The 12,611-nt window shown below is 51.0% G+C and overlaps 1 protein-coding gene across 1 annotated transcript in view; it reads left to right on the forward strand.

Moving 5' to 3' along the window:
• The window catches only part of tmed8 (transmembrane p24 trafficking protein 8), a 31,316-nt gene that overhangs the window by 15,391 nt on the left and 3,314 nt on the right, over positions 1-12,611 (forward strand). The window contains exons 3-5 of the mRNA XM_070877609.1: positions 5,055-5,163; positions 9,240-9,390; positions 10,823-11,110. Coding sequence (XP_070733710.1) covers positions 5,055-5,163; positions 9,240-9,390; positions 10,823-11,110 — 548 coding nt within the window. The remainder of the gene's footprint in view (positions 1-5,054; positions 5,164-9,239; positions 9,391-10,822; positions 11,111-12,611) is intronic.

Genomic DNA, 12,611 nt, shown 5'->3' on the forward strand with positions numbered 1-12,611 from the left:
TCGGGATAAATGGGTCTTTTTCGGGTTGGAAATCGGTGGTTAGTGGTGTGCCACAGGGATAGGTGCTGGGACCACAACTGTTTACAATATACATAGATGACCTGGAAGAGGGGACAGAGTGTAGTGTAACAAAATTTGCAGATGACACAAAGATTAGTGGGAAAGCGGGTTGTGTAGAGGACACCGAGAGGCTGCAAAGAGATTTGGATAGGTTAAGCGAATGGGCTCAGGTTTGGCAGATGGAATACAATGTCGGAAAGTGTGAGGTCATCCACCTTGGGGGGGAAAAAAAAACAGTAAAAGGGAATATTATTTGAATGGGGAGAAATTACTACATGCTAAGGTGCAGAGGGACCTGGGGGTCCTTGTGCATGAATCCCAAAAAGTTAGTTTGCAGGTACAGCAGGTAATCAGGAAGGCGAATGGAATGTTGGCCTTCATTGCGAGAGGGATGGAGTACAAAAGCAGGGAGGTCCTGCTGCAACTGTATAAGGTATTGGTGAGGCCGCACCTGGAGTACTGCGTGCAGTTTTGGTCACCTTACTTAAGGAAGGATATACTGGCTTTGGAGGGGGTACAGAGACGATTCACTAGGCTGATTCCGGAGATGAGAGGATTACCTTATGATGATAGATTGAGTAGACTGGGTCTTTACTCGTTGGAGTTCAGAAGGATGAGGGGTGATCTTATAGAAACATTTAAAATCATGAAAGGGATAGACAAGATAGAGGCGGAGAGGTTGTTTCCACTGGTTGGGGAGACTAGAACTAGGGGGCACAGCCTCAAAAACCGAGTTGAGAAGGAATTTCTTCTCCCAGAGGGTTGTGAATCTGTGGAATTCTCTGCCCAAGGAAGCAGTTGAGGCTAGCTCATTGAATGTATTCAAGTCACAGATAGATAGATTTTTAACCAATAAGGGAATTAAGGGTTATGGGGAGCGGGCGGGTAAGTGGAGCTGAGTCCACGGCCAGATCAGCCATGATCTTGTTGAATGGCGGAGCAGGCTCGAGGGGCTAGATGGCCTACTCCTGTTCCTAATTCTTATGTTCTTATGATGGGAGAGTTACTGCAAGTCTACGGCACAGAAACAAGCCTTCCAGCCCAACAGCTCCATGCCGGTGTTTCTGCTTCACACGAGCCTCCTCCCACCTTACTTCATCTCACCCTATCCGCGCATCCTTCTATTCCTTTCTCCCTTATGTACTTAGCAAGCATCCCCTGTGCTATTCGCCTCAACCACTCCCTGTGGTAGTAAATGCCACATTCTCATCACTCTCTGAATAAAGAATTTTTTGCTGAATTCCCTATTGGATTTATTAATGACTATCTATCTTATATTTATGACCTCTGTTTTTTCCCAACGAGTGGAAACATTTTCTCTCCGTCTACCCTATCAAATCCCCTTCATAATCTTAAGGACCTCCGTTAGGTCACCTCTCAGTCTCTCTATTCAGGTCATGTATTTTCAGTTGAAACCCATGTTGTCAACTTTGAGCAAACCCTCTCTGTTTTCTGTTCAATGACCAGAGCATCAGTTACCGTAGAAGTATTGATTTTTAAAAAATTGTTCTCGCGGTGTTGGCGTTGCTGGCAAGGCCGGCATTTATTGCCCATCCCTAATTGCCCCTTGAGAAGTTGGTGGTGAGCCGCCTTCTTGAACCGCTGCAGTCCGTGTGGTGAAGGTACTGCCACAGTGCTGTTAGGGAGAGAGTTCCAGGATTGTGACACAGCGACAAAGAAAGACTTGCATTTTTACACCACCTTTCACACCCTCAGGACATCCTGAAGCACTTTACAGACAACGGAGTACTCGTTGAAGTGCAGTCACTGTTGTAAAGTAGGCAACAACGAAGGAACTGCGATTATAGGTCCAAGTCATATACATTTTCCAACATTACAACAGTGACTGCACTTCAAAAAGTACTTCATTGGTTGTAAAGCGCATTCAGACGTCGTGAAAGGCGCTACAGAAATGCAAGTCTTTTTAAGTCAGGGTGGTGTGTGATTTGGAGGGGATGGTGTTCCCACGACATTGATGATGAGAACACGTAACTCAGTGAAGGCTGACTTTATCTTCCCTCCAAACCTCAACTTCCTCTGCTGAAGATGCTGAATCGTGATGGGGTTGTCCGGGTGATGAGCACCTTTCTAATCTGTTGCCCAAATAAGGAGATTGGGAGGGGGGTGGGGGGGGAAACTGTATCATGTGCGTCTGTGTGTACAGATTTTAGCAGGATCCACTATCTGGTGATTGGGGGCAGTAACCCTGTCTGCCTCTACTCCCCTCCCCCATTCCCCGCTCCCTCTCTGCCCAAGGGCACCAAAGCCGACTGTAGAACGTTCCCCATAAGCTGCGCGGTCACGCAACGGGACACGCTGTTCCTTTGTTAAAGTTCGATGTGAACCTGTGACTGCGCCACACAGTGCCTTAAAGGGGCCGGACCCCCCCCCCTTAAAAAAAATTACGGGGAACATTGCTTTGGAACCTTAAGCATTGCCCCAGGGTGCGATCAGGTAACACTGCGCGCAGCAAGGATCCAGCCTGGTCCTTGTGCCTGAGCTGCTGCTCCACCTTAGCAAGCTGGGTCTGCAGGGAGTCATTAGGCGTAATGACAACTCCATTCTCGTCCCACCCCAGGTAGGTTCCAACTCCCAAGTGGTCTGTAGCTTGCAGTCAAGCACGAGGAGGTACTCGAGGGGCGGTGGGGGGGTTGTTTGAGCTGGTCGTCTTTATCCTGTGAGGGTATTGGTGGAAAAGTTATTTGTTTCCCACTAAAATTACCCTGGCTGCGATTGGGGAATTTTGCCGTGGGCTTAATCGTAGGCGGGAGACACAAGGCAACCAGAAGGGGTTACTTGGCGGCAGGTGTGATTCCGAAAGTCCCTTCTCACAGTCTGTGCGACTGAACTGGCTGAGTGCATTCTAATCTGCAGTTTACTGTAATTATTGCAATGTTCCCGTGATTGGGTGCAGGGTCGGTCCCTTTGGGAGGAGTCACTGGGGGGGGTTATGATATTGCAATTACCAGAATTGTGCAACTCCCAACAGCCGGCAGGTCTCTTGTTTTTAAAAAAATTATATTTAGCAGCGCTGGGTGAAGTGACTCGATGCAAGTCGCTTTCCTTCAGTTTCCACTCCACGCCCATTGTTCCAGTTCCACAGGTTCTCTAGCATTTTCAATCCCTTGACCGTTCTCTGTGTAAGCTGAGGCATTGGGTGTCATCGACTTACCCCACTGTTGCAGGCATCACAGACGAGCTTGATTCTGTCCTCCTCTGACATTGGGCCCGGATGAGCCGTATTCTCCTTAAATTAAATTCTGGGAAGACCGAAGACAGTCTTCGGTCCCTGCCACAAATCCGTTCTCGAGTCAATGACTCCATCCCTCTCCCTGCCCGCTGTCTGAGGCTGAACCAGACCGTTCACAACCTTGGCGTCCTATTTGAACCTGAGCTGAGCTGCTGATCCCACATCCACTCCATCGCCAAGGCTGCCTACTTCCATCTCTAACGTCGCCCGTCTCCGCCCCTGCCTATGCTCATCTCCTGCTGAAACCCTCATCCATGTCGTTGTTACCTCCAGACCCGACTATTCCAATTCTCTGCTAGTCGAATTCCACTTTCCACACACCTTAAACTCTTCCAAAACTCTCCATAGAACCTACCTCATTGACCAACCTGTCCTTCTTTGGATCAGTGCCAATCTTTGTCTGATAATCGCTCCTGTGGAGCGCCTTGGGATGTTTTACTACGTTCAAGGCGCTGTAAAAATGCAAGCAGTTGTTTTACAGGCCTGCTTGTCAGCAGGAGTAAATGGGCTATTGTCTTCTTCCCAAACTGAGGCCAGCTGTACCATTCCGGGTCGAGCTCAGGACCCACTTCCCAGTGGGTCGTACTGTTGAGATCGTCTGACCAAGCACAGCGTGGGTTGGATCCTTGCAAGGTTACCCGATCTGTGTGTCGTCGCTCCACACCTTTATTCCCTGGCCATTCAGAGCTGTACATTATTTCTGGATGACATCATCTGGCGGGGCGAGACCGGAGCCTGGTGGGAGACCAGGCAGTGTCTGGTGGGGCAAGACTGGGGCCTGGCGGGAAGGTCAATGGGTGTCTGGTGGGGCAAGACCAGGGCCTGGCGGGAAGATCAATGGGTGTCTGGTGGGGCAAGACCGGGGCCTGGCGGGAAGGTCAATGGGTGTCTGGTGGGGCGAGACTGGGGCCTGGTGGGAAGGGTCAATGGGTGTCTGGTGGGGCGAGACCGGGGCCTGGTGGGAAGGTCAATGGGTGTCTGGCGGGGCAAGACCGGGGCCTGGCGGGAAGGTCAATGGGTGTCTGGTGGGGCAAGACCGGGGCCTGCTGGGAAGGGTCAATGGGTGTCTGGTGGGGCGAGACCGGGGCCTGGTGGGAAGGTCAATGGGTGTCTGGCGGGGCAAGACCGGGGCCTGGCGGGAAGGTCAATGGGTGTCTGGTGGGGCAAGACCGGGGCCTGCTGGGAGGCCAGGCATTGTCTGGTGGGGCAAGACCAGGGCCTGGCGGGAAGGTCAATGGGTGTCTGGTGGGGCGAGACTGGGGCCTGGTGGGAGGCCAGGCAGTGCCTGGTGGGGCAAGACTGGGACCTGGTGGGAGGCCAGGCAGTGTCCAGCGGGGCAAGGCCAGGCAGTGCCTGGTGGGGCAAGACTGGGACCTGGTGGGAGGCCAGGCAGTGTCCAGCAGGGCGAGGCCAGGCAGTGCCTCGTGGAGCGAGACCGGGGCCTGGTGGGAGGCCATGCAGTGTCCAGCGGGGCGAGGCCAGGCAGTGCCTCGTGGAGCGAGACCGGGGCCTGGTGGGAGGCCATGCAGTGTCCAGCGGGGCGAGGCCAGGCAGTGCCTGGTGGAGCGAGACCGGGGCCTGGTGGGAGGCCATGCAGTGTCCAGCGGGGCGAGGCCAGGCAATGCCTGGTGGAGCGAGACCGGGGCCTGGTGGGACACGGTGGATTCATGCCTCGGGGAGGGATGCAGCAACTGTTACGCTTGCACTTTATTTTTTGACTGAGAATGTTTTTTTCTCTTGGGAGACCACAGAGTGCAAGACCGGTGACGGCGGAAACGGAAGGCAATCCCGGGGAAAGTTCCGGAATTCCAATGGACCAGGCAGCTGCGCTGGGTAATGAGCAACCACAGCAGGTGTGCAGCTAAATTCCATGTGACTACTTCCTGCTGCACCCTTATGCTCTGTCCGATTCTTAATTTAAAAAGTATACAACACAACCAGGTATTGCCCCCCCCCCCCCCCCCTTCTCTCCTGAGGCACTGGCACAAGATTGTGAATTCGAGCCCCACTCCAGAGATTTGAGCACATAATCCAGACTGACGTTCCTGGTACAGTACTGGGGCAGTCATCATCATCATAGGCAGTCCCTCGAAACGAGGATGACTTGCTTCCACGCCAAAAAAGGATGAGTTCACAGGTGAATGAAGGACCTAATGTCCTGAACTACATCCTGAAGGGTGGAAAATGTCTGTGCGTGGATTTTTTAACGTGTGGTGGCCGTTGCACACCAGTCACCCCTGCACTGTCAAAGGTGCCGTCTTTTGAATGAGACGTTAAACCAAGGCTCCGTCTGCCCTCTCGGGTGGGTGTAAAAGATCCCATGTTCACTATTTTGGAGAAGAGCAGGGGAGTTCTCCCCGGTGTCCGAGCCAATATTTAGCCCTCAACTAACAAATAGATTATCTGGTCATTTACCTCATTACTGTTTGTGGCAGCTTGCTGTGTGCAGATTGGGTGCCATGTTTCAACAATTACTACTTGTATTTATATAGCGCCTTTAACATAATACCACTTCCCAAGGCTCTTCACAAGAGCATTATTGATTAAGATTTGACACCAAGCCACATAAGGATATTTTAGGGCGGACTTAATCAAAGAAGCAGGCTTTAAGGAGCGTCTTAAAGGAGGAAAGAGAGTGGCGGAGGTGTCTAGGGAGGGAATTCCAGAGCTTCGGGCCCAGGCAGTTGAAGGCACGGCCGTCCATGGTGGAGTGCTGAAAATCGGGAATGCTCAGGAGGGCAGAATTGGAGGAGCGCAGAGATCTTGGAGAGTTGTAGGTTACAGAGATAGTGAGGGGCGAGGCCATGGAGGGATTTAAAAACAAGGATAAAAATCTTAAAATCGAGGCGTTGCTTAACCGGGAACCAATGTAGATCAGCGAGCACAGGGGTGAAGGGTGAGCAGGACTTGGAGCGAGTTAGGACACGGGCAGCAGAGTTTTGGATCACCTCAAGTTTACGGAGAGTGGAAGATGTGAGGCCAGCCAGGAGTGCGGTGGAATAGTCAAATCTGGAAGTAACAAAGGCATGGAGGAGGGTTTCAGCAGCAGATGAGCTGAGGCAGGGGCGGAGACGGGCGATGTTATGGAGATGGAAATAGGTGGTTTTAGTGATGCCGCGAATATGTGACTGGAAGCTCATCTCCGGCTCAAATACGACACCGATTTCCTACATTACAGCAATGACTACACTTCAAAGAAAGACAGACTTGCATTTCCAGAGCACCTTCAATTGATCCCCAGCATCTGCAGCCTTTTAGGGGGGAGAATTCCAGATTCCCACTGCCCGTTGTGTGAAGAAGTGCATCACCCCTAAATGGCCTAGCTCTAATTTTATGATGCCCTCTGGTTTGGAGTCTCCACAGAGGAAATAGTTTCTGTCTATCTATCCTAACAAATCCCTTTATCGTTGGATCACCCCTCAATATTCTAACCTCGGAGGAATACAAGCCGAGTCTACACAACCTGTGCATAAACTCATTATTTAACCCTTTAAACCCCGGCATCATTCTGGTGAGCCTGCGCTGCAGCCCCTCCGAGGCCAAGATTTCCTTCTTGCGGTGCAATGCCCAGAACTGAACGCAGATGGAGTCAGATCAAGGCCTGTACAACTGAAGCGGAACCTGCTCACTTTAGAATTCCAACAGCCTTGATTGCCTTTTGTACCTGTGCACTAGCTTTTAGTGATTGATGTGCTGGATACCCAAATCCCTTTGCTCTTCCACAGCTCCCAGTCTCTCCCTGAAGAAAATATTCCAATTTGTCTTTCTCCGATCCAAAGTTCATAACTTCACACTTCCCCACATTGAACTCCACCGACCATACTTTTGCCCACTTTCTTAGTCTGTCCACGCCCCTTTGGAACTTCCTGCTCCTGTCTACACAAGCTGCTGTGCCTCCCAACTTGCTGTCATCTGCAAACCTGGATATACAACTCTCTATTCTTTCATCCATCTCATTGATAAATACAGGCTCAGAAATCCCAGCCTCCCTGGGTCCGTACAGAGTGTGTACGGATCTGGGAAGGCATTGCAAAAGCTGGTTTTCAGAGCACAATGTGCATGCGCTGAAAACCAGCTTTTCTGATCTGTCAAGCTCTGGTTTGACAGATCCAACGCATCTCGACAGCCAGGACACTCGCAAGGGCAAGACTGAGGTATTTACCCATATCTTGCCCAACGGCTGTCCTGAAAACTTGTGCCTGGTAAAAGCAGGCGCATAGCCTACTGTTACAGGCATAAGAGTTTTAAAATACACAAAAACATTAGAAAATAAAATTTAAAAAACAAAATGTTATCGTTTAAAAAGCCTCCCCACTATAGTAAGTTTATTTTAAACCATAATTTTAAAAACTTTTTTAAAAATCGGAAAAATATATAGTTTTTATAATACATAAATAACTTTAATTTAAATTAATAAAAATATGCGGTGTTATTAGAGTTTTGTGTGTTTTGGAGGGGTTCTTCTTCATAATGGGAACTCCAACTTACAGCGTTCCCATTATTATGAATGAGAACATACTTTACCTGGATTGGCTGTCCAAAGCCATGTGACTGCAGCTCCAGCCCTGTGCACGTCCCGACGTGCACGCTCTGCGACGCGCAGTCAGGGAAAGCCTCAGGACCGGGCATTCGCGTGGGCACAGCAGGAACAGGTAGGTGCGCATCTTTTAAATTTTTTTCCCTCAATCGCCCACGGGATGCAGCCGATCGGAATTTCTGGGCCATAGTGAAAAGCAGAGGCTCCAGTACAGATCCCGCCAATCAAATAACCTTCCCGTTGTACCTACTCACTGTCTCCTACAGCCCAGTCAATTACCAGCCCATGTCACAAGCTTGCATCCAATTCCATGCTCCTATTTTTGCTAATAATCTCTTGTGAAGAACCTTATCAAATGCCTTCTGGCAGTCCATACAGACAACATCCATAGACACACTCCTATGCACGCTGCGAGTGACCTCAAAATATTCAACTAGTTAGACATGACCTACCCTTCATCTCGTATCTGTCCCAAGTGCTCAGTCACTCTGTTTCTGATAGATTCCAGTAACTTCCCTACATCTAATGTTAAACTGACGGGTTTGTATTTACCTGGTTTCTCACTCCCTTCCGTTCTTCAATAACTGATTTACAATTTTCCAATTCAAAGGCATAATTCCAACATTTGGAATATTATAACCAACACATCTGCAATTTCCTCACCAGATGTTTCTAAACTCTGAGGCTGAAAACCGTCGGGTCCTGCAGATTCATCTTTTAAATCCTGTTATTTTCGTCATTACTATATTTATTTTACTGGTATTAAATCCACTAAATTCCACCTCGTGACTTATTTTTAGGTCCCAGAAAAAAGAAAGACTTGGATTTCTATAGCGCCGTTCACGGCCACCGGACGTCTCAAAGTGCTCTACAGCCAATGGGGGTTACTTTTGGAGTGTGGTCACTGTCGTAATGTGGGAAACGTGGCAGCCAATTTGCACACAGCAAGCTTCCACAAACAGCAATGTGATAATGGCCAGATAATCTGTTTTTTTTAATGTTGATTTGAGGGATAAATATTGTCCAGGACACCGGGGAGAACTCTCCTGCTCTTCTTCGAAATAGTGCCATGAGATCTTTTACATTCACCCGAGAGAGCAGACGTGGCCTGGGTTTAACGTCTTATCCGGAAGATGGCACCTCCGACAGTGCAGCGCTCCCTCAGCACTGCACTGGAGTGGGACTTGAACCCACAGCCTTAAGACTCCGAGGCGGGAGCACTGCCCACTGAGTCACGGCTGACACTGGATTATTGTGGCTGCTCGCGTTTTCAAGCCCCTCGAGAGGATTTAGTGAAATGGGCTGATTCCTGGGCATTGTAGAGCTGGTTTGCAATGGTGCTCACTGGAAGTAACGTGCACATTCACTGGATCTTTACTCTTTGTCCTTCAGGATGTTCAGAACAGCAAACTGTGCGAGGCGGCTGCTACGACACTTGCTGCATATCGGGTTCGCAAAGTCAGCAGCGATTCGGTAATAATTCAGTCTGACCACGGGGGCCCAGAAAAGCTACCGGCCGATCCGTCCGAGGGTCCTGGGAGAGGTGAGTGCAGTGATAGTCGGAGATGGGAGATTGTAGAGGGAGTTTTACTCTGTATCTAACCCCCGTACCTGCCCTGGGACTGTTTGATGGGGCAGTGTAGAGGGAGCTTTACTCTGTATCTAACCCCGTGCTGTACCTGCCCTGGGAGTGTTTGATGTGACAGTGTAGAGGGAGCTTTACTCTGTATCTAACCCCCATACCTGCGCTGGGAGTGTTTGATGTGACAGTGTAGAGAGAGCTTTACTCTGTATCTAACCCCCTGTACCTGCCCTGGGAGTATTTGATGGGACAGTGTAGAGGGAGCTTTACTCTGTATCTAACCCCCGTAACTGCTCTGGGAGTGTTTGATGTGACAGTGTAGAGGGAGCTTTACTCTGTATCTAACCCCCATACCTGCGCTGGGAGTGTTTGATGGGACAGTGTAGAGGGAGCTTTACTCTGTATCTAACCCCCATGCTGTACCTGCGCTGGGAGTGTTTGATGGGACAGTGTAGAGGGAGCTTTACTCTGTATCTAACCCCCTGTACCTGCCCTGGGAGTGTTTTACGCTGACATTGGATCATCAAAATAGGAAAGCTTCCCATTCCCCAGGGACTAACCCCTCATGTTGCTGTGGACTGGATTAATCACCTGGCCCTCTCCTAAGTGTACCCTGTCTGAGCTCCCAAAACCCTACGCATTGCTTGTTGCTGCGATACCTGGCCAGTTCTGTACAAGGGCACCCAGCCGTCTCTGCCTACCTCTTGAAAGCTGGGATAAAAGAGGGTATGAGACACATCAGTATGTGTGTTGTGGATTCCAGTCAGCAGACTCACTGTCTCTTCTACTCTTTCCCCCCCCCCCCCCCCCCTGCTCACTGTCGCCCCCTCCCTCGCTAACTGTCACTCCCTCCCTCTCCCCTTCCTCACTCACTGTCTCTCCCTCGCTCACTGTCCCTCCCTCCCCCCTCACTCACTGTCACTCCCCTTCCCTCACTCTCTGTCTCTCCCCTTCCCTCGCTCTCTGTCTCTCCCTCCCTCTCTCACTCTCTGCCCCTCCCTCCCCCTCTCTCACTCTCTGCCCCTCCTTATCTCTGTAATCTGCTCCAGCTCTACAACCCCCCGAGATCTTTGCGTTCCTTTAATTCTGGCTTCTTGAGCATCCCCAATTTTACTCGCCCCACCAGTGGTGGCCGTGCCTTCAGCTGCCTGGGCCTCAAGCTCTGGAACTCCCTCCCTAAACCTCTCCGCCTCTACCACTCTTTCCTTCTTTGACACTCCTTAAAACCTACAAAGTTTTGGTCACCTACCCTAATATATCTATGGCTCGGTGTCAAATTTTATTTTATTACGCTCCTTTGAAGTGCCTTTGTACGTTTTACTACGTTAAAGGTGCAATATAAATACGTTGTTGTTGAGTGTGACTAGCTCTGCCTTTCCCCTTTGCCTTTCAGTCGTTCCCGTAATTGACGCTGCATCCACCTGGATTTCCACCGAGATGACGGAGTTCAAAGAGAAGATGCGGCGGGAGAAGGCGGGAGTGCTGAAGGTGAACCGGGGGAATGTGGTAACCGTGCGGGTCCCCACCCACCCCGAGGGCTCCTGCGTCTGCTGGGACTTCGCCACCGACACCTACGACATCGGGTTTGGGGTGTACTTCGAGTGGGCACCCGTGACCAACACGGAGATCACGGTGCTGGTCAGTGAGTCGAGCGAGGAAGAGGAGGAGGAAGATGCAGAAGGTAATGAGCTTTACTCTGTAAATGTTTAACTGAGGTCTGGGTGGTCCCTCAGCGACCCACTCTGTATCCCTGTCAGTGTGTGGCTCCCTCCCTCTCTGTCTTTCTCCTCACTCCCTCCATCCCCTGCTGCTGACACTCGCTCTCACTTTTTCTCTCTCACTTTTCCTCTCTCTCTCCTCTCTTGCTATCACCTTATCCCTCTCTCTTGCTTTCACCTTTTTCTCTCTCTCTCTCTCTCTCTCTCTCTCTCTCTCTCGCCTTCTCTCTCCTTCTCTCTCGCCTTCTCTCTCTCTCTCGCCTCTTCTCTCTCTCTCGCCCTTCTCTCTCTCTTTCCGCCTTCTCTCTCTCTCTCGCCTTCTCTCTCTCTCTCGCCTTCTCTCTCTCTCTCGCCTTCTCTCTCTCTCTCGCCTTCTCTCTCTCTCTCGCCTTCCTCTCTCTCTCTCGCCCTCTCTCTCTCTCTCGCCCTCTCTCTCTCTCTCGCCCTCTCTCTCTCTCTCGCCCTCTCTCTCTCTCTCGCCCTCTCTCTCTCTCTCGCCCTCTCTCTCTCTCTCGCCCTCTCTCTCTCTCTCGCCCTCTCTCTCTCTCTCGCTCTCTCTCTCTCTCTCGCCCTCTCTCTCTCTCTCGCCTTCTCTCTCTCTCTCGCCCTTCTCTCTCTCTCTCGCCTTCTCTCTCTCTCTCGCCTTCTCTCTCTCTCTCGCCTTCTCTCTCTCTCTCGCCTTCTCTCTCTCTCTCGCCTTCTCTCTCTCTCTCGCCTTCTCTCTCTCTCTCGCCTTCTCTCTCTCTCTCGCCTTCTCTCTCTCTCTCGCCTTCTCTCTCTCTCTCTCGCCTTCTCTCTCTCTCTCGCCTTCTCTCTCTCTCTCGCCTTCTCTCTCTCTCTCGCCTTCTCTCTCTCTCTCGCCTTCTCTCTCTCTCTCGCCTTCTCTCTCTCTCTCGCCTTCTCTCTCTCTCTCGCCTTCTCTCTCTCTCTCGCCTTCTCTCTCTCTCTCGCCTTCTCTCTCTCTCTCGCCTTCTCTCTCTCTCTCGCCTTCTCTCTCTCTCTCGCCTTCTCTCTCTCTCTCGCCTTCTCTCTCTCTCTCGCCTTCTCTCTCTCTCTCGCCTTCTCTCTCTCTCTCGCCTTCTCTCTCTCTCTCGCCTTCTCTCTCTCTCTCGCCTTCTCTCTCTCTCGCCTTCTCTCTCTCTCTCGCCTTCTCTCTCTCTCTCGCCTTCTCTCTCTCTCGCCTTCTCTCTCTCTCTCGCCTTCTCTCTCTCTCTCGCCTTCTCTCTCTCTCTCGCCTTCTCTCTCTCTCTCGCCTTCTCTCTCTCTCGCCTTCTCTCTCTCTCTCGCCTTCTCTCTCTCTCTCGCCTTCTCTCTCTCTCTCGCCTTCTCTCTCTCTCGCCTTCTCTCTCTCTCTCGCCTTCTCTCTCTCTCTCGCCTTCTCTCTCTCTCTCGCCTTCTCTCTCTCTCTCGCCTTCTCTCTCTCCTCTCGCCTTCTCTCTCTCTCTCGCCTTACTCTCTATCTCT

Source organism: Pristiophorus japonicus, chromosome 4 (genome assembly GCF_044704955.1).
Source record: "Pristiophorus japonicus isolate sPriJap1 chromosome 4, sPriJap1.hap1, whole genome shotgun sequence".
NCBI lineage: Eukaryota > Metazoa > Chordata > Chondrichthyes > Pristiophoridae > Pristiophorus > Pristiophorus japonicus.